General features: G+C 51.7%; 1 protein-coding gene across 1 annotated transcript; it reads right to left on the minus strand.

The window, feature by feature from the left end:
• Positions 1–9,612: 9,612 nt before the first annotated feature.
• On the minus strand, positions 9,613–18,710 carry ENDOU (endonuclease, poly(U) specific; the record flags this gene model as incomplete). Its single annotated transcript, XM_084610732.1, has 9 exons — positions 9,613–10,102; positions 10,849–10,991; positions 11,704–11,810; positions 12,030–12,143; positions 13,380–13,579; positions 14,094–14,265; positions 17,979–18,023; positions 18,460–18,594; positions 18,686–18,710. 9 exons carry the CDS (start codon positions 18,708–18,710, stop codon positions 9,988–9,990), a joined length of 1,056 nt encoding a protein of 351 aa, XP_084466858.1. The 3' UTR covers positions 9,613–9,987.
• Positions 18,711–19,351: the final 641 nt, after the last annotated feature.

Consider the following 19,351-nt stretch of genomic DNA (forward strand, 5'->3'; position numbering starts at 1 on the left):
GAGGGGATTGGGGTCTGTGCGGGTAGGGAGGGGCTGGCACAGGAGGGGATTGGGGTGTTTGTGGGTAGGGAGGGGCTGACACAGGAGGGGATTGGGGTCCGTGCGGGCAGGGAGGGGCTGGCACAGGAGGGGATTGGGGTCCGTGCGGGTAGGGAGGGGCTGGCACAGGAGGGGATTGGGGTCCGTGGGGGTAGGGAGGGGCTGGCACAGGAGGGGATTGGGGTCCGTGCGGGTAGGGAGGGGCTGGCACAGGAGGGGATTGGGGTCCGTGCGGGTAGGGAGGGGCTGGCACAGGAGGGGATTGGGGTGTTTGTGGGTAGGGAGGGGCTGGCACAGGAGGGGATTGGGGTCTGTGTGGGTAAGGAGGGGCTGGCACAGGAGGGGATTGGGGTCTGTGTGGGTAGGGAGGGGCTGACACAGGAGGGGATTGGGGTCTGTGTGGGTGCCAGGGGCAGAGCAGGGAGGTGTTGGCACAGGAGAGGTTAATGGTCTGTGAGGGGGCCATGGCATGGCAAGGCGCAGTTGGCGCAGCTGGGGAAGGCTCCATCATGCCTATGTGCTTGCGGACTCCCCAGTTCATCATCCACCCCATGAAGATGTAGGTGAGCCCTGCTCTGGGCTGAGCCCAGCAGTCAGTCCGTTCTGGTGGAAGCCACCTCTTGGGTTGAAGTCCAGAAAATGGGCGCGAGTGGATCCCTGTTGGACAAGCCAAACAACTAATCAAATGGCCAGGAACCAGCTGACCAATCGGCCTAGCGGAGGTGGAATTTCAGCTGAAGGGCAAGAAGTAGAGACTCCATGACATCCACTCGCGTGTGGCTATTGTTTGTGATTTAGTGTAGCAAGCCGTTCACTCTGGTGATGGATGCCTGCACCCTCTGGAGTTAAGATGTGACAAAGCATCTCCATGTTACCACGTGAGGGTAGGGATACTTGCCTGCACAAAGACAGTGGGAGGGGACACTCAGCTGGTTTGTGCTGCTCCATTGACACACCTGGGGCTTACCCGCCCCGGACCTGCACTGCTGGGAAAGTGAGAGGAGAGCAGTCAGATCTCGGTGTGGACACATGCGGGACCCAGAAAGAGGGGGCGAGTTCTGTTGACTTCCCAGAACAGGTGAACACATTTAGAAAATAACTGCATGCCACCAGCCTAGAGCACTGTGAATAGTTTCTGTGAATAGTTTCACCTAATTTGGGGGGGGGGAGGGACTGATGTACCATTCACAAAGGAGCTGAAGGAAGCTCTGCGTCTTTTGTGAGCTTTAGCCCTGTAGTTAAGTGACTTACATAGGAGACCAAGGTTCAATTCCCCCCTTGCCCGACAGGGATAAAGGGATTTGAATGTGTGTCCTGCAATGCAGATGAGGGCCCTAACCACGTGGCTAAAGGATGCGGGAGGGGAAGGGAGTCTCTCTAGGGGTGAAGTGGTTCTGTGTTTTGTAAATAATTAGCTAGTCACTGAAGCAGTGATTTAAACTTGGGTCCCCCACATCCTAGGTCAGAACCCCAAACCCTAGGTTATTTATACACAGTGGACTAGCTTCAACTGCAGAGCTGAGAAAGATCTGCCTGAAAATGCCCCCATGCCTAGGGCACTCTCCGAGCATGGCAGAGCAAAGGCTGCATTTCTTACCATGTCAGACAGAGGAGGGAATGGACCCTGGGTCACCCACATCCCCAGCGAGCGCACTAACCACTGGGGGGACGTTTACAAGGGAAGCAGCAGCTCCTCCCCCCGCACCTGTTTCCTGCATCTAGCGCATGAAAAATATGCAGAAACAAAATGTTTGGGGTTGAACGAAAGGACTTTTTTGACTTTCCAGAATTTTCAAATTTGGTTCAAACCAAACCAATCCCCCACCCTGTCTACTTTTTGCTACAAGGAGGGGGCACTGCCCTGGCACCTGAGTGGGTAGCAGGCTTCTGCCTCCCTCCAAGAAAACAGCATGAGCTAGGAGCAGCCCTGGGAGAGCTCAGGGGGCTCACTGGGGATTTCACAGGGTCCCTCCAGGGAGCAGCTGGTAGGGATGAACAGCTGAGCTGTGATGCACAACTGCTCCTGTCCCCTCTCCAGCCTGGCCCCTGGGAAGTGCTGCCTCTGGGCCAGACCCCAGGGACAGGCCGCAGGCAGCTCAGCCAGCTCAGGCCCCGGGGCTGTGCGGAGGGCTTGGTACAGGGCCCACACACAGGCTTGCAGGGTCTCACAGCACCCAGAGAGGAGACGTGGTGGGAGATGCTCCCAGTGGCCTCCAGAACAGGAGGGAGGAACCTCCAGGCCAGGGATGCAGAGATAATGGAGGCATGAGGAGGGGACCACCCTTGCCCCAGAGTGAGCAAAGTTCAGCAGAAACCCCCTCTGCTCTGGCACCGGCCAGTGTTTGCTGGTGGACAAGTCAGGAGCTGGCTTCACTACAGCTGCTGTGCTGCCCTGTGCAGGGCGCGGCCCCTTGCAGGGAGACTGGAGTCCCAGAGCATCAGCCAGGCCCCAGCTACCCCTGACTGAGGAGAGTGGCGACCCCTTGGGGGCAAGAGGGAATTGCATCTGGGCTCAGCCCCTGACTCGGGTGGGGCCCAGTTTCTAACACCCCAAAGGCCTGGGTGCTCTCAAATATAAAAAATCTGGGCTTTTAGGATCTCTCTCCCATAGATGGAACTGGCCTTTTAAGAAGCTAGTGTAGGGAAATGGGGGGAGATGGGGGTTGGGCGTGGGAAGGGGATGACATACGGATGGGGCTATATGCGGCTCAACTCCCACCCACCTACCTCCAGGGATGCAGCCCAGCCCCCTCACATCCTCCTCCCCCAAGCCCCAGTGTGGTACCTGGTACCAGTGTCCCCGACATGTATGGTCCCCTCTCAGCACGAGGCAACTCCTCTTCTGGGCAGAGGAGCCTTCCCTGGCTCCTCCAGCTGGTACCGGACTCAGCCCCATGGCACAGTGCCCAGCCTCTATCTCCTGAGTCTCTCAGACCTTCAGCTGGAACCAGACCCACGGGGAGCATTTCCTGTGTCCCTCTAGGTCAGACTCAATCTCTTCTCCATCACGGCAGGTTTACACCTGGCATTGCACCCAGACAGTGATGGGTCAAGATGTTCAAAATTAACCATTGATTTGGGGGTCTGGCTCCACACACCTTGCCGGGGGCATGTGTTCTGTGATGGTGTTCAGCACTATCTGAAATCAAGCACCTTTAGGGCCCCCAAAATCCAGGCTCAATCATCTCTAGGGCTTGAGGGGCCTCTAGGATCATCTGTGTGCCCTGCCGTATAACCCACGCACAGAGCCCTGCCGGTGAGGGAGCACCTCTATAAATGGGCCCAAAGGTCACTGGTTACATGGATTTCCATGGCTGCCACCTTCTCTGCTGGAGATTTCAGTAGTTTCTCAGGGCAATAGGTGGCACAGGAGTAGTGGCGGCTGGAGCTGACAGTGATCAGCACGTCACATCTGGGGCAGTCATAAAATCATAGACTGGTAGGGCTGGAAGGGACTCACAGAATCATAGACTTTAAGGCCAGAAGGGACCATCAGGATCATCTAGTCTGACCCGCTGCATATTGCAAGCCTCAGAACCTCACCCATCTACACCTGTAATAGACCCCAAATCTCTGGCTGAGTTACTGACATCATCAAATATTGATTTAAAGACTTCAAGTTACAGAGAATCCACCATTTACTCTAGTTCAAACCAGCAAATGACCCAGGCCCCATGCTGCAGAAGAAGGTGAAAACCCCCAGGGTCTCTGCCAGTCTGACCTGGGGAAAAATTCCTTCCCAACCGCAAATCTGGTGATCGGTTAGACAATGAGCATGTGGGCAAGACCCACCAGACAGATACCTGGAAAATAATTCTCTGTAGTAACTCAGAGCGCTTCCCATCTAATGTCCCATCTCCAGCTGTAGGAGATATTTGCTAATCACAGTTGCAGATGGGCCAATATGTCATTGTAAGTAACTTCATCATACCATCCCCTTTGTAAACTTATCAAGCTCAGTCTTGAAACAGGTTAGGGGTTTTTGCCCCCAGTGCCCCTGGAAGGCTGTTCCAGAATTTCATTCCTCTGATGGTTAGAAAGCTTCATCTAATTTCAAACCTAAACTTACTGATGGCCAGTTTATATCCATTTATTCTTGTGCCAACATTAGCACTTAACTTAAATAACTCCTCTCCCTCCCTGGTGTTTAGCCCTCTGCTGTATTTATAGAGCACAATGGTATCTCCCCTCAGCCTTTGTTTTGTTAGGCTAAATGAGCCAGGCTCCTTAAGTCTCCTCTCATAAGGTAGGTTCACCATTCTTCTGATCATCCTAGTAGACCTTCTCTGCACCTGTTCCAGTCTGAATTCATCTTTGTTAAACATGGGACACCAGAATTCCTCACAGTATTCCAGATGAGGTCTTACCAGTGCCTTGTACAATGGTAATGCCACTTCCCTATCTCAACTGGATATACTTCGTCTAAATGCATATGAGGATTACATTATTCTTTTTCATGTTCACATCACCTTGACAGCTTATAGTCATCCCCGTGATCAACCCATACACCCAGGCCTTTCTTCTCTTCTGTCACTTCCAACTGATAAATCCCCAACTTATAGCAAAAATTCTTGTTAGTCCTTAAATGTATGACCTTGCACTTTGCACTGTTAAATTTCATCCCATTTCTATTACTCCAGTTTACAAGGTCATCCAGATCTTCTTGTATGATATTCCAGTCCTCCTCCGTATTGGCAATACCTCCCAGCTTTGTGTCACCCATTTATTTTATTAGCATATTCATATTTTTTGTGCCAAGGTCATTAATGAAATGTCAAATAAGATTGGTCTCAAGACAGATCCCTGAAGGAACTCCACTGGTAACCTCTCTCTAGCTTGACAATTCATCTTTCAGGATGACTTGTAGTCTCCCCTTGAATCAGTTCTTTACCCACCTTCCAACTCTCATATTAATCCTGATCTTCTCCAATTAAACCAATAATATTCCAGGTAGATTGGATCTATTGCATTTCCTTTGTCTAGAAAATTAGTTATCTTCTCAGAGAAGGAGATCAGGTTGGTCTGGCACAATCTGCCTTTTGTAAAACCATGTGGTATTTTATCCCAATTACCATTTACCTCTATGTTCTTAACTACTTCCTCTTTCAAAATTTGTTCTAAGACCTTACATACAACAGAGGCCAAACTAATGGGCCTGTAGTTTCTCAGATCACTTTTTTTCTTTCTTAAATATAGGATACTACATTTCAGAGTAGCAGCTGTGTCAGTCTGTATTCGCAAAAAGAAAAGGAGGACTTGTGGCACCTTAGAGACTAACAAATTTATTTGAGCATATTTGAGCTGAATGCATCGGATGAAGTGAGCTGTAGCTCACGAAAACTTATGCTCAAATAAATTTGTTAGTCTCTAAGGTGCCACAAGTCCTCCTTTTCTTTTTGCAGATACTATATTTGCAATTCTCCAGTCATAGGGTACAACCCCAGGGTTTACAGATTCATTAAAAATCCTTGCTATTGAGTTTGCAATTTCATATGCCAATTCCTTTAATATTCTTGGATGGAGACTATCCAGGGTCCCTGATTTGGTCCCATTAAGTAGCTTGAGTTTGGCTTCCACCTTGCCTATAGTATTTTCTACTTCCATATCTTGCTCCCATTAGCCACCCTGAAACTGCCCCCAAGATCCTCATTACCCTTATTCAAAATTGAGGTAAAGTATTTTTTCAGACATTGGGCCATAATTTTTAATCTCCACCCCATCTGCAGTGCTTAGAGGTCTCACTTCTGCTTTCCTGGTTTTCTTTTTATTTATATGGCTAAAGAACCTTTAACTGTTGGTTTTAATTTCCTTTGCAAGGTCCAGCTCTGCTTGGCTTTCAGCAGGTCTCACTTTCCCCCTATGCTTTCTGACACCCAAGAGGTCACTGTCCTCACTGATCCCTCCCATCTTCCATTGCTTGTAGGCTTTCTGCTTTCTCTTAATCACCTTTTTGAGTTGCTTGCTCATCCTACTTAGTCTGCAGCTGCCCTTCCCTACACATTTTTCCCCCTTGCTTGAGATGCAGACTTCAGATGATTTCTGCAACTTTGACTAAAAGTTATTCCAGGCCTCCTCCACATTCAGATCCTCGAGTTCATCAGTCCACTTCCCTGACTACTTCCCTTAATTTGTTTCAAGTTCGTCCTTTTGAAATCAAGGACCCTAGTTACCCCATTTTTGTTTATCTGTGTCAAGTTGTCCTGCAGTTATCCAGAACATTAAGAACAAGGGCACAAACCCCAAATTGGTTGTGAGTTCTGTACTTAGGTTTCATCAACCAATCGTTAAGTGTAAACTCCTCCGGCACTATAACGGCCTTAACATGGAGTCAAAGAAAATTCCCTGATTACTCCCATCTATCTCACCACTCAGGAGAGCATCCCTTTGTGATACCTGGTCCCTTACACCAAGAATCACAGCAATATTCAGGTTACTCCCAGTCCCAAAGGACCAGTCACTTACACCTTAGATCTCACACCAAAGACAATGCTTGTATAATAAAATATCTAAAGATCTATTATTAGCAAAAAGGAAATTAGAGTTATTTACAAGGTAAAGCATGTAAACATACACACACGAGTTGCAATCCTAAATTTCAAAAGATAATAGAAGCTTCTATAATAAGCAAGCTCTGTGAGTCCTTTAGGTCTAACCCAGGCTGGGGTTCTCTTGCTTATGATGAGAAAAACCTTGCCTCCCAGAGTCAAAGCAGCATAGAAATTCAGTTCCTTCTTGTTAGTTTTTATTACCTCCCACCATGCACCATCAAGTTGCAGTGGGGGAGGTTTAGATTGGATATTAGGAAAAACTTTTTCACTAAGAGGGTGGTGAAACACTGGAATGCGTTACCTAGGGAGGTGGTAGAATCTCCTTCCTTAGAGGTTTTTAAGGTCAGGCTTGACAAAGCCCTGGCTGGGATGATTTAACTGGGAATTGGTCCTGCTTTGAGCAGGGGGTTGGACTAGATGACCTTCTGGGGTCCCTTCCAACCCTGATATTCTATGATTCTATGATTCTATGTCTTTGGTTCTTTTCAATGTCCCACAATAGTCCACGTGGTGTTGATGCCCTTTTCCTGTTGGGAAGGACTTAACACTTTATGTTGGAGACCAGCATTTACACTAGTTAACATCTCTCTCCTCTCTCTCCTGATTTACATAGGTACGGAGGCTTACAACATAAAGGTTTAAACATTATCTTACAATATGGGATACAGATGTCATAAGTGAGATTAATGCACAGCGCATTCAATAAAGTCTAAACACATTCTCATAATCTTACTACCTATTTTAATAATACTAACACACAGGTGAGTCAGACTGGTTCCAGCTGTGTATTTGTCAATGTTCAGTTGAGACGTGGGGGCCTTGGCATGAGCTGGCTCTTGGTCTGCCAGTGTCACAATCTGTCCATTTAGTTTAAACTGAACTAACTCATGATCACACGAACCAAGGTTCCTCTACAGCCAGTTCTATGAGGTCCTTGCTAATTAACATATACTAAATCTAAAATGGCATTACCTCTTGTTGGTTTGGTGACTATTTGGTGAAGAAATCTGTCAGCTATCACAGCCAGGAATATCTGGGCCCTACCATTATAAATAGCACTTGTCTTCCAATCTATATCTGGGAAATTAAAGTCTCCCATAATCACACAATTCCCAATAGTATCTATTTTATCAAAAATATTAAAGAGGTCTCTATCCATATCCAAATTGAATCCTGGGGATCTGTAACAGAGATGGAAAAGGCAACACACATAGGGAGACTCAAGGACAGATGTGAACTCAGCTGAAGGCCAGGCTTGTGGGGAAGACATCTGGCAGAGGTACAGGGTTCTGGTCCTATCTCTGCCTCAGACTCCCTGTCAGACCTGGGGGCGGGGGCCAAGTCACTCAATGGTCCAGATTCTTTCTTGTGTCAGAGCACTGGTTGGAGGGTGGGGGCAGGGAGCTAGTTACAGCTCCCTCAGCCTAAGCCTGTCCCAGTTTGCAGAGCTCCACATCCCCTGTGGGAGGCAGAGGGGCAGGGAGCAAAGCCAGTACTGATGCCTGTCCGAGCAGGGAGCTCCAGAGGAATTCTCTGTTGCCCATTGGCTGCCCTTGGTGCTGCCTGACTGGCAGGAAGGGAATGTTGGCCTCCGTTCCCATCTGTAAAATGGGGTGATCCCTGCCGCTCTGGTGCATTCTGTGGCAGAGACTGTCCCTCACTGTGTGTACATGCAGCAGTACAGGAGAACTCCCTCAATGAGAGGTGTGTTTGCCACTAGTTCGTGAGTGGATATGGAGGCCAGAAGTTAGTGGATATGGGGCCAGTAGATGGCGCTCAAACACAGCGTTTGGGTTCTACAGGCTGGCTGTGGTGTGCCCAGCAAGTGGCTCCGGGCATGCAGCTCTTACCACAAAGCACCTGGTCTCTGGTGGTCTGGCCGCTGCTGGGGTATGCTAATACAACACTTTCCCTTTGTTATCAGATCGAGCTCCCCTCCAAGGCCCCTTTGTGGGGAAACGCATCTCCTGCCATGCCCCTTGTCTTTTATACAGGAAGGTGCCAGTGTGTTTGGGAGGAATCTCTGTCCTGCTCCCAGCTGGACTTCACTATATCTGCCATTGCACTGGGGTCCAGCAGGCCCCTGGATGGCCACCCCGACAGGGAGGCCAGGAGTGAATGTCCATAGGAGCTGAACTCCCCTCGCATTCTCGGGGGCATGAGGCACATGGCCAGGGAGCAGTGGCTCAGCCAGCTTCCACCCTAGTTCAGAGCAGGCTTTTGGCAGAACCTTATGTGCAGTGATCTCCACCTTATGGCCACAGAGCAGTCTGCACTCAGGCAATGCCCGCTCCCAGACAGCAACTACAGCAAGACTGCGGCTACTCCTCCCGCCCCTCGGTTCCCCGTGAGTGACCTGGTGTACCCACTGCCTGGTGGGTCCTAATGGCAGAATCTCCATTCGGGCTGGCAGGAAGGAAAGGGCATGATCCCTCTCCCTGGGGTGGATCCACATCACCCTCTATCCAGACCAAGGGCTAAAGGCTACTGTCTGGCCCTTAGATCTTGTCGGGGACCCCAGTGGCTTTAGAGACCATGGAAGGATTCTGCTCCCATGTACACCAGTGTAAATCCAGGGTCTCCAGGGAGCTTCCAGCTTTACAGCAGAACTTGGCGGGGCAATGGTCCAAAGGCACACAGCATTGCCCTAGCTATGCCATTGCAGTTAAGGGGAGTTCTACCAGTGACTTCAGTGCAAGCAGTTAGGCCAACACCAAGCACCATTGATGAGCTGTGGCCATGGGCCAGAAGTCCGTGGAACTCCATAGGCCTTGTACTGACCGTTCCTGGCAATCCCTGTGGGCCAAACCCAGCCACAATGCCAGTTGAGAAGGAGAAGCTTTCTCCACCCAAAGCAACCCTCTGCTTGTGTAGCCAATGGAAAATAGCTGAAGAAATTAGCACCCCCACATCCCAGGGGCAGGGAGAGGAGTCTGTGCAGCCCGACAGTCAACATGCCACAAAGGGGGCAAGGCCAACTCCTTCAAAGCTTCTTTTATTTAACTTGTCTGCATTAATTCCCATCTGTCACATTAGACACTCAACACTTCTTATCACCCTTCTGCTGGGACGAGGGACACATGCTTGGGAAGGGAACTGGGTGCTTATTTAGGGCTGCAGACAGTTTACATTGTCTTCCTTCCTTCCTTCATTGTGCAGGCGTCTTGGAGGGCCCCAGCTTCCTTCAGCATCATGCAAACACAATGCCTATGCAGCAAAATCATTTAACCCTGCCAAGGCAGGGCCCAGGCCTGGCAAGTGCAGAAGGGCGCGATCAGCACCTTGCAGCCTGTGCCCCTTCTATAAGCCCAAGTTTCCTGGTGCAGCTGTATGCTCCCAGGATGTCACCACCACCCTTCCACCTCCCCGTGCCTCCCCGCAGCTGGGATCGCTGGCAGCATCAGGATGATGTCACGTAGGCAGTCGCTATATACTTCTTGTCGTTGCCATAGGTGGATTTGGTCCAGGTGTAGGTCTGAATGCCTAGCTGGTGGCCCCCTAGGCTCAGCCGGCACCTGAAGGAGGAAAGCCCACATTTCAGCATGGCCTCGCTCCTGACTCCACCCCTCTCGCAGACGAGCAGCTCAGTGCTCAGGGACTGAGCCCATGCCAGGCAGTGCTGAGGGCAGCCACTCTGACCCCAGAGCTCAGTCCAGAATGCAACTGGATTCATGTCTCCCCCACATCACCTAGGCAAGCCTCCTCTTAATTCCCCTCACCCCATATTCTGTCCAGAACTAGGCTCCCCTGCCCACCAAGCCCTCATAGGCCTCCCAAACTCCTCCCAACACAACCCTGTACCCATACCACCCCTGAGGCCTGGCATGGGACTGAGGAGATGTGTAGACCTCACAGTGGCCCTTGGCATGGGGTAAATTCTACTTGACACTTCCATGCTGTGAGAGGGGCTGTGTTTGGTCAGAGGATGGCTCAGGGCTGGGATTCCCTCTGACTAGGAGCCCAGCAGGGAGGTCAGACTGAGGAGGTCACCTGGAACAGGCATGATGGGACAGGTCTGTGTGCCCACCTTGGCCCTGAAATTCCAGGGCTGAGCGGAGCCTGGGTGAATATCCTTCCACCACAGGGTAGTGGGAGTGGGTGCTGCTGGCTTCATGGCCTTCCCCTCCATGGGGCAGGCTGAGTGACATGCAAGGTACACAGTACTGTTGGAGCGGAGTTGGTCCAACACAAGACATGATCTCACCCACCAGGTCTCTCTGACTTGGAAGGGACAAACACTAGGGACAGGCACAGTACTTACATCTTCCCTGGCCGAGCAATGAAGCACAAAGTGTAAAGGCCAAACTCAAACTCAGGGCTGCAGCCAATGAAGGCAAAGCCCACCTCTTTGAAATAGCCATCCCAGCTGAACTGCATCCCCAGCACGTCAGGGTATGAGGCCCACTAAAGAGAAAGAGAGAGAGTGGGGGGTGAGCGCTGTGACCCAGCCAGAGATCCAGGGACACTTTTGTTTGCAGAAATATCAGAGCAAGAGGATGTTACCACACAAGGAAATTAATGCTTCCCCTTGGCAGTCCTTCCATGCTGGAGCTCGTCTATCCCATGTCCAGCCCTTCCCATCCTGCCCTCCGGGGTTCTGGCAGGAAAAAAGCACTGAAGGAAGTGTCCCTGATGTGACACTCGGACTGGGGTCAAATAAGCCATTGCTGATACTGGCTGGGATCCTCAACGGAACTGAAGAGAGCAAGCACTCAACTGTCCTTGGATTCCAATGGGATTGCACTGGCTGGGTCCCTGAGACTGCTTTGAAAACCCTCCGCGTTGCACATACGGGGCCAAACGCCCAGCTAGCATGAATTGGCAAAATGTCACGGATGCCAGAGGAGTGATGCCGATTTACACCAGCCAGGGATCTGGCCCATTGACTCCAGTGGGGCTGGGCTGGATTTCACTAGCCCGTCTGCCCAGGGCTGGCTCCAGGCACCAGCTTTCCAAGCAGGTGCTTGGGGCGGCAGTCAGATTGGGGCGGCTGTCCGTGTCCCACGGCAGCAAGTCGGCGGCGGCTCCACCCCTCTGCCGGGGGTGGCAGCAATTCGGCGGCGACTGCTTGGGGCGGCAAAATTGGTCGAGCCGCCCCTGCATCAGCCGTACTTACCGGCCCGTCATAGTTATGGCTGTAGTAGTCAACCAGCCCCTGCTTCTCCAGAAGGTAGAAACGAATCCAGCTGTGGAATCCAGACACTTTTCCTTTTTTGACTTCCCCTAAATAGCAAGGGAGAGAGTCACTGGTTAGCTGTACCCCGAGGAAGAGGCCTAGCGACACTGCGCCCGCAGAGCTTGGCTGGGCACGCGCATTCCCCTAGAGGGAAGAGGGTTTCCTCTACCTTCGTCTGGGAGCAAGTCTGCTCAGTACTCACTAGCCCGGCCCATCACTCCAGCCAGCCTCTGCCTGGGGTGTGTGTACCCAGCACCGTACTGCACCTGAAAAGACGTGCTCGAAGCCGCTGGAATCTTCCTCACCCTTGCCCCTAGAATACAGGCCAAACCACATCTCCTTCAGGTCGCTGACAAACTCCTCCTGGGTGCTGTAGCGCTCTGGAGAGAAGGCAACACAGACGGGGCCCCGAGTGAGTGAAAGGAGGGAAACCAAACTTCCGAGAGAGGCATCTTCCGGGCCTTGTGTAACGCTGACAGACCCGGTTGGGTCGGTGGCTTTGGAGCTAAATGCATGAGCCTCTACTGATGAACTAAAAGCTACATGGCTCTTAGCCAAGGCTGTAGCAGACTTATCAATCTCTAGATGGGCTAGGTGCCACTGGAGAGGGACAGAGCGCCACACCCATCAGGCCTGGGTTACACGTGCTCTGGGCAGATCCCCTCCAGACTCCTGACCAGGCTTTGGACGAACCAGAGAGGAGTCTGCCTCTGCTCCAGAGCGGGCATCCCAGGTGTTACAGTGAGCTCTGGGCCTGCCAGGCATGACTTTGGGTGCTCAGCCAGTGCTTAGGCAGTGCTGGGCAGCTGCCCATGCACCGTGCCCCTCTTTAGATGTATTAATCTTCCCACCTGCAGGGACCCATCCCGTTGCACAGCTGCTCCACCTTCTTGGTTCATAATTCTCAGTGTTGGAGAGAGCTGCTGCATTGGCAGCCCCGGGAGCCGTGTGCCCCCAGCACAGCGGAAGCAGAGAGTGGGCACCCCAATGCCACCAGCGGGCAGAGCCCACCAGGAGGGAGGGGGTGCTCAGGTTCTGTGGCCCATTCAGACCCTGGCTTCTCTGCTGAGAGCAGCCATGGGAGCTGGTAGTGATGGAGAAGTGTCCTATAATGGTCCCCGAAACTTTGAGCAGGGATGTGCGCAGGAATTTAAATTTGACCCTTTTTTGGGGGACACAGAAGCTCGCTCTCCCCCCTCCTTCCCCGGCCCTGGCAGGAGCTTGATATTCCCTATCTCCATGGCCCTGGGACCAGAGAAGTTCTGTGCCCACTACGATTATTAGGGGGCCCATGCCCCTGCTTGCCCACCCCTTGCACACACCCCTGATTTTGAGGAACGCCTCCTGCTGTCAGCCACAGGAAAGTGCTTGGATGAACGAAACACCTGTTCTCAGGGTAACTCGCATGTTCAGATAGTCTGAGCAATACACTCGGCAGGAAGGTTGGTGACCCCAGCAGGCCCTTCCCAGTACAACCCCAGCAGGCCCTGGCTGCCCATTGCTACCCCAGCAGGCCCTGGCTTTCCAGTGCTACCCCAGCAGGTGCTGGCTCCCCAGTGCTACCCCAGCGGGCCCTGCCCAGTGCTAACTCCAGGCACAGCACAGAATCCACTTACTTTTCTTGTGCAGGAAATTGTAAAGCTTTTTCATGAGCTCCGTTTTCATGACCTCCTGCAGGAAGTTCTCCTGCTCCTTCAGCTGCTCAGCACTGAAGGCTTCCCCTCTGCCCGTCATCCTTTGGTAATTATCCAGCAGCTTAATGAAGCTGGCATAGGTGGGTTTGGAGAAGAGCTTCTCGTTGACATACGTGTAGAGTCTGAAATGGAGAGATTGTTGGAGCTGGGGGGCAGGAACGGCCAGTACAACAGCTTCGTGGAACCAGGGCCAGTGACCAGGGACTCCAGGTGCCCAACGTTTGGTTGCTTAAAGGGCCTGGACTGCCAGAGCCAGTGTGCTCGGCACATCCTGAGAATCAGGCCCCTTTAAACTGTCTCAGGTCCAGTGACCAAAATCACTGGGCACTTTTGAAAATTTAGGCCTAAGATCTTTGAAACTGCCCCCCACCCTGCTTGCCCCTTCCGCTCCCCCGACTCTCCCCAGCTGGGGCCCTAGCAATCAGAAGGGCTCTCCCTGCTCTCTCCCCCCCCCCCCCCCCAGGAACTTGCATTTTCTAACATCGTAACATGGCCCTTTGGCCCATCCCCTCCCGTGCAGGCTCCCTGCTCGAAGCCCTGCATGGCATCGGCCACGCTCCACCCTCATGCTGGAGCTGTGGGGGGTGGAAGCAGGTCACCCAGCCCAAGGCAATGGCAAGCGCACACAGCACTCACGGCTCAGGAGAATGATCCTCTTTGTCTCTGGTCTCGGCGGACGAGATGAGATGCTGCGGGTTAATGTTGATGTCTGACTTCTGGGCTTTGTTGTGGTCCACCTTGTAAAGCTGTTCAGAGATGCTCAGGAGCTCTTCGTTGGTGATGGAGTCGTGACTGCTGGAGAATCCCTCTGCAGGGGTCAGGGCCATTGCACAAGCAGATGAGTGGATGTGAAGAGCCAGGTCTGGGACCTTACACTTGGGGGAGGACCCAGCGCCCAACTTTCAGCAATTCCAGTGACTCAGTTGCCCCACGCCAGGGAGCTTGTCCTGATTTTGGCTTCCCCTTAACACAGAGCTGCAGGGGGTGGGGCAGGGCTATTGAAAGCCTCAGCAATGCTGGGGAGAGGGAGAACTGAGGCTTCTAAGAAGGAGAGCCCCAAAACCCCAGTACGACCTCACTGCTAAGGCAAAAGTCACCCTAGGGCATGGGGAGCACAAGGCTGTGGGGAAGGGATAGCTCAGTGGTTTGAGCATTGGCCTGCTAAACCCAGGGTTGTGAGTTCAATCCTTGAGGGGGCCATTTAGGGATCTAGGGCAAAAATTGGGGATTGGTCCTGCTTTGAGGAGGGGGTTGGACTAGCTGACCTCCTGAGGTCCCTTCCAACCCTGATATTCTATGATTCTATGACCACTTCAGCCCACAGGGTGCCCAGGCTTCATGGTGGTCTCAGCCCAGGGCTGGATTATCCACAGACTGCAAGTGCATTGGGGCAAGGGCATCACGGCTAGGAGCAGTGCTGCTAGCTCTAACGATTTCACCAGGAGGCTCACACTATTCATTTTTTTGCATCAAGCCCTGGCTTCTGGAGTCAGGTAATTATGGGGGAGTGACAGTTTAGAGTCCAAGGCTGCCTGATTGCCTGGGTCTAAGCTCAGGTGGCCAGCTCAAGCTGCTAACCATGCCTCAACGTCCATACTGCTATTTTTAGAACATTAGCTCAAGCAGTGCTAATGTGTCTGTCTACCGGGCTGCAAGGCACGCTACCAGCTGCAGTGGAGACAGACCATATAAGTCTAAAAGGGACCACTGTGATCATCTAGTGTGACCTGTGTAACACAAGCCAGAGACCTTCCCTGATTCAATTCCTTTTTGAACTAGAGCAGATCTTGTAGCACAGGGCTTTTCAACCTTTTTTCATTTGTGGACCCCTAAACGATTTTGAATGGAGGTGCGGACCTCTTTGGAAATCTTAGACATAGTCTGTGGACCCCAGTGGTCCACGGACCCTGGATCGAAAACCACTGTTTTAGGAAAGTGTCCAGTCTTGATTTTAAAATGGCCAGTGTTGGAGAATCTACCACAACCCTTGGTAAATTATTATAAAGTTTAAGTACTCTCACAGTTAAAGTTTGCACCTTATTTATCTGAATTTGTCTAGTTTTAACTTCTAACCATTGGATCATATTAGATCTTTGTCTGTTAGATTGAAGAGCCCAATATTAAATATTTGCTCCCATGTAGGTACTTGTAGACTGTCATCAAGTTACCCTTTACCCTTCTCTTTGTTAAGCTAAAAAGATTGAGATCCTTGAGTCTGTCAGTATAAGGCATGTTTTCCAATCCTTTAATCATTCTCATGGCTCTTCTCTGAACCCTCTTCAATTGATCAACTCCCCTGTTGAATTGTGGGCACCAGAACTGGACACATTAGTCCAGCAGCAGCCACTCCAGTGCCAAACAGAGAGGTATAACAACCTCTCTACTCCTACTCAAGATTCCCCTGTTTATGCATCCTAGGATCGCATTAGCCGTTTTGACCACAGCATCACACTGGGAGCTCATGTTCAGCTGATTATCCACCATGACTCCCAAATTTTTCTCAGAGTCACTGCTTCCAAGGATAGAGTAGGCCTGCATTCTTTGTTCCTGGATATAGATATACATAAAAATGCTTCCCCCAGCACCACACAGCACCATCTACCTGCACTGTGCAAGAAGGGGCTTGATGCTACAGATCCCATGGGTCTATGTCATGCCCCACATCTGTACAGGCAAGAAGAGAGCCTGATCTCCTCACTCAGATAACCAGGGAGGGATCCCGGAGAGATCGGCTCCTCTCTGGTATAGGAACAAAGAATGTCTGTCATATTGGCAGGATGGGCTCTGTGTGCTGGAGAGCAGGACTCTGAAAGGGACTTGGGGTTGATGATGGAAACCAAACGAACATGAGGTCCCAGTGTGGCTGTGTCTGGGAGTGTGAACACGGTGCTTGGCCATATCAACAGGAATCTCAAGTCAGAGCAGGGAAGTGCTATTACCCTTGTGACTAAGTTCCTGCTCTACCTTGGTGGGTCTTGCGCTTATTGGCGGATTTGCTCGCCTTCGAGCTTCACGGCAGCCCTCAGCTTGGCCGTTTTTCTGAATTCACAGTTCAGGTTGAATCCTCCTGTGTCTGACCAGGAGTTGGGAGGATTTGGGGGGAACCCGGGCCCGCCCTCTACTCTGGGTTCCAGCCCAGGGCCCTGTGGAATGCAGCTGTCTAGAGTGCCTCCTGGAACAGCTGTGTGACAGCTACAACTCCCTGGGCTACTTCCCCATGGCCTCCTCCCAACACCTTCCTTATCCTCACCATAGGACCTTCCTCCTGGTGTCTGATAATGCTTGTACACCTCAGTCCTCCAACAGTCCGCATTCTCACTCTCAGCTCCTAGTGCCTCTTGCTCCTAGCCCCTCACACGCACACCACAAACTGAAGTGAGCTCCTTTTTAAAACCCAGGTGCCCTGATTAGCCTGCCTTAATTGAATCTAGCAGCTTCTTGATTGGCTGCAGGTGTTCTAATCAGCCTGTCTTAATTGTCTCCAGAAGGTTCCTGATTGTCCTGTTACCTTACCCAGGGAAAAGGGACCTACTTAGCCTGGGGCTAATATATCTGCCTTCTATTACTCTCCAATAGCCATCTGGCCTGACCCTGTCACACCCTCTATACAGCATCGGCAAGCCTGATACTGGATATTGTGCCCACACTGCAGAAACAAGGTTGAATAATTGGAAAGGGTTCTGAGAAAAGCCACAGGAATGATTCAAAGTCAGGAAAACCAGACTGAAGGAGCTCTATCTGTTATCTTATCCAAGAGCAGGTTAAGAAGTGATTTGAGCCGGGTCGGTAAGAACCACATGGGGAGGAGGTTTCTGGTAGCAGAGGACTTTTTGAATGGCAGACAAAGGCAGAACAAGATCCAGTGGTGGCAGCTGAAGTCTGAAAAATTGAAACCGAAAATGAAATGCAAATTTGTAGTAATGGGGGAATTCCCCATTGGAGCAGCTCACCAAGGGGTGTGGGGGATTCTCTGTCACTCGGAGTTCTTCAATCAAGCCCGGGTGTCTCCTTCAAAAAGATCTGCTCTAGCCCAGTCACAGACTATCACTACAATCACTGACTGCTGGGCCCACACAAGGACCCTGCTGGATCCTCTGGCTCGTACTATCCAGGAGCTCCGACTGGATGATCACAATGGCCTTAAAGTCCATGACTCTTTAAGGCCATAGAGGCACATGGGGACCGCGAGGCCTTATGACACTGCCTGACACCTCCTAGCACCTTTCATCTGCACCTTATTACAAATCATGCCCCCCCAGGTTTACACCTGGATTTACTTCTGTGGCACACAGCCCTACAACTTTTCTACCATGGGCTGTTACCTGCCCCTCATTGCCATCATTACAGTAAAAATGCTGAATCATGAGACTCCCAGCTTTGGAAACCCATGGCCTTTGTACTGATAGGAAATGAAGAGCAATAACACATGTGCAGAGCCTGGGGTTTGGGGAAACAGGCAGGGGCTGGCTGGAAAATGGCCGCAGGTCACACACTTTGCTAGCGATAAGTACAGCTACTCACCCATGGAGTCTGCCAGCCCGGCCATGGGGTCCTTCTGTCTCCCATCTACATTAAGTGAAAAGAAAAAAGAAAGCAAACGATCGCTCGGTAGATGGTCCCAGACTCAGGTACCTGGGTTGTGTGGACTTCCCAGGGACTTACACGGAATGTGTTATCTAGAGAAACCGAGGGTAGCGGTTGGTGCCTGATTGTCACTGTTTTCTACTCATTCGAGGACATCACACACGTGGGAACGCACACACACGTTTGCACATGCAAGGGCACATTCAAGCACCCACAGACACACGCGCACACAGCCAGTGCATTGCTTTGCTGTGTTGTTCTCCTTGTTCCATTTGGAACCAATAAGTGTGAGAACTGGACAGACCGTTGGAACCATAATCCCAACCGATAATGACGGATGGAATGGGAGAGCGACAGCAGTGCTGGGAAGCAACCCAGAGCCCAGCCCAGCCCCGTGTCCCCCCCAGAGGTCGCTCACCCTTGCTGCAGTGCATATGATAGTCTTCACAGCAGTCGCGATGTTTTTCACACTTGGTATTACAGTGACACTCATCCTGCTTGTTGTATGGCTCGTGGCAGCGCCCCCTGCAGGAGTCGGGATCTGTGTACAAGCCTGGGGGAAAGGAAAAACAAGCGTTTAGTTTAAAAGGTGGCAACACCGTCCCTTGGGCTAGTCCTGCAGCAATCACGCTGCTGACTCCAACCAATGACGCGGGCCGGGATCCACATTGTGACAGCTGCCCATTCCACCTGCTCCAGAGGAAGGTGCAGACACTCCCTCATGGGTAAGTGGGGATCACCTGCAGGGATGGAAGTTCCTTCTCAGTGACCAGTGACCTGGAGCCACATGGTTGTGTGCACAGATGCTCCAGCGCGATCCCCTCGGAGAGGCTGTTCTGGCCCAGGCCGGGAGAAGGGGCGTCAATCGTACTCAGCTTTTTGCTGCTGGCCGAGTCAACTACGTGGCATAGGTGAGTAGCAATGGTCTCAACCCGCAACGTTTGGCTCCCAGCCTAACATTCTCTAACATTCAGGGATGTTTGGATCGGACCTAGTGGTTCTGTTTGTGGCAGAGGCTGCGAGTCATCCTGCGCAGAGGAGTCTCCATGATCTGGAGTCTGCTCATCGAGTGTGGGACTGGCTCAGCCAGGGACTTCTGGGTGGTTCCATGCCCTGAGCGGTGCTGGAGCTTGAGCTGGATGGTCACAATGGTCCATTCTGGCCTTGAATTTGACGACTCTGTGAATGAGGGAGGCGGCACGAGTCCTAGGCAGCTGGTAAGCCCCATTTAACCCTGCTTTCATAGCTTCTGTGATTCTAAAACCAGGAGGGATCGTTCTGATCATCTAGTCTGAGCCGCATGCAGGCCA

The sequence above is a fragment of the Lepidochelys olivacea genome (genome assembly GCF_965140295.1).
Source record: "Lepidochelys olivacea isolate rLepOli2 genome assembly, chromosome: 20".
Classification (NCBI taxonomy): Eukaryota; Metazoa; Chordata; order Testudines; family Cheloniidae; genus Lepidochelys; species Lepidochelys olivacea.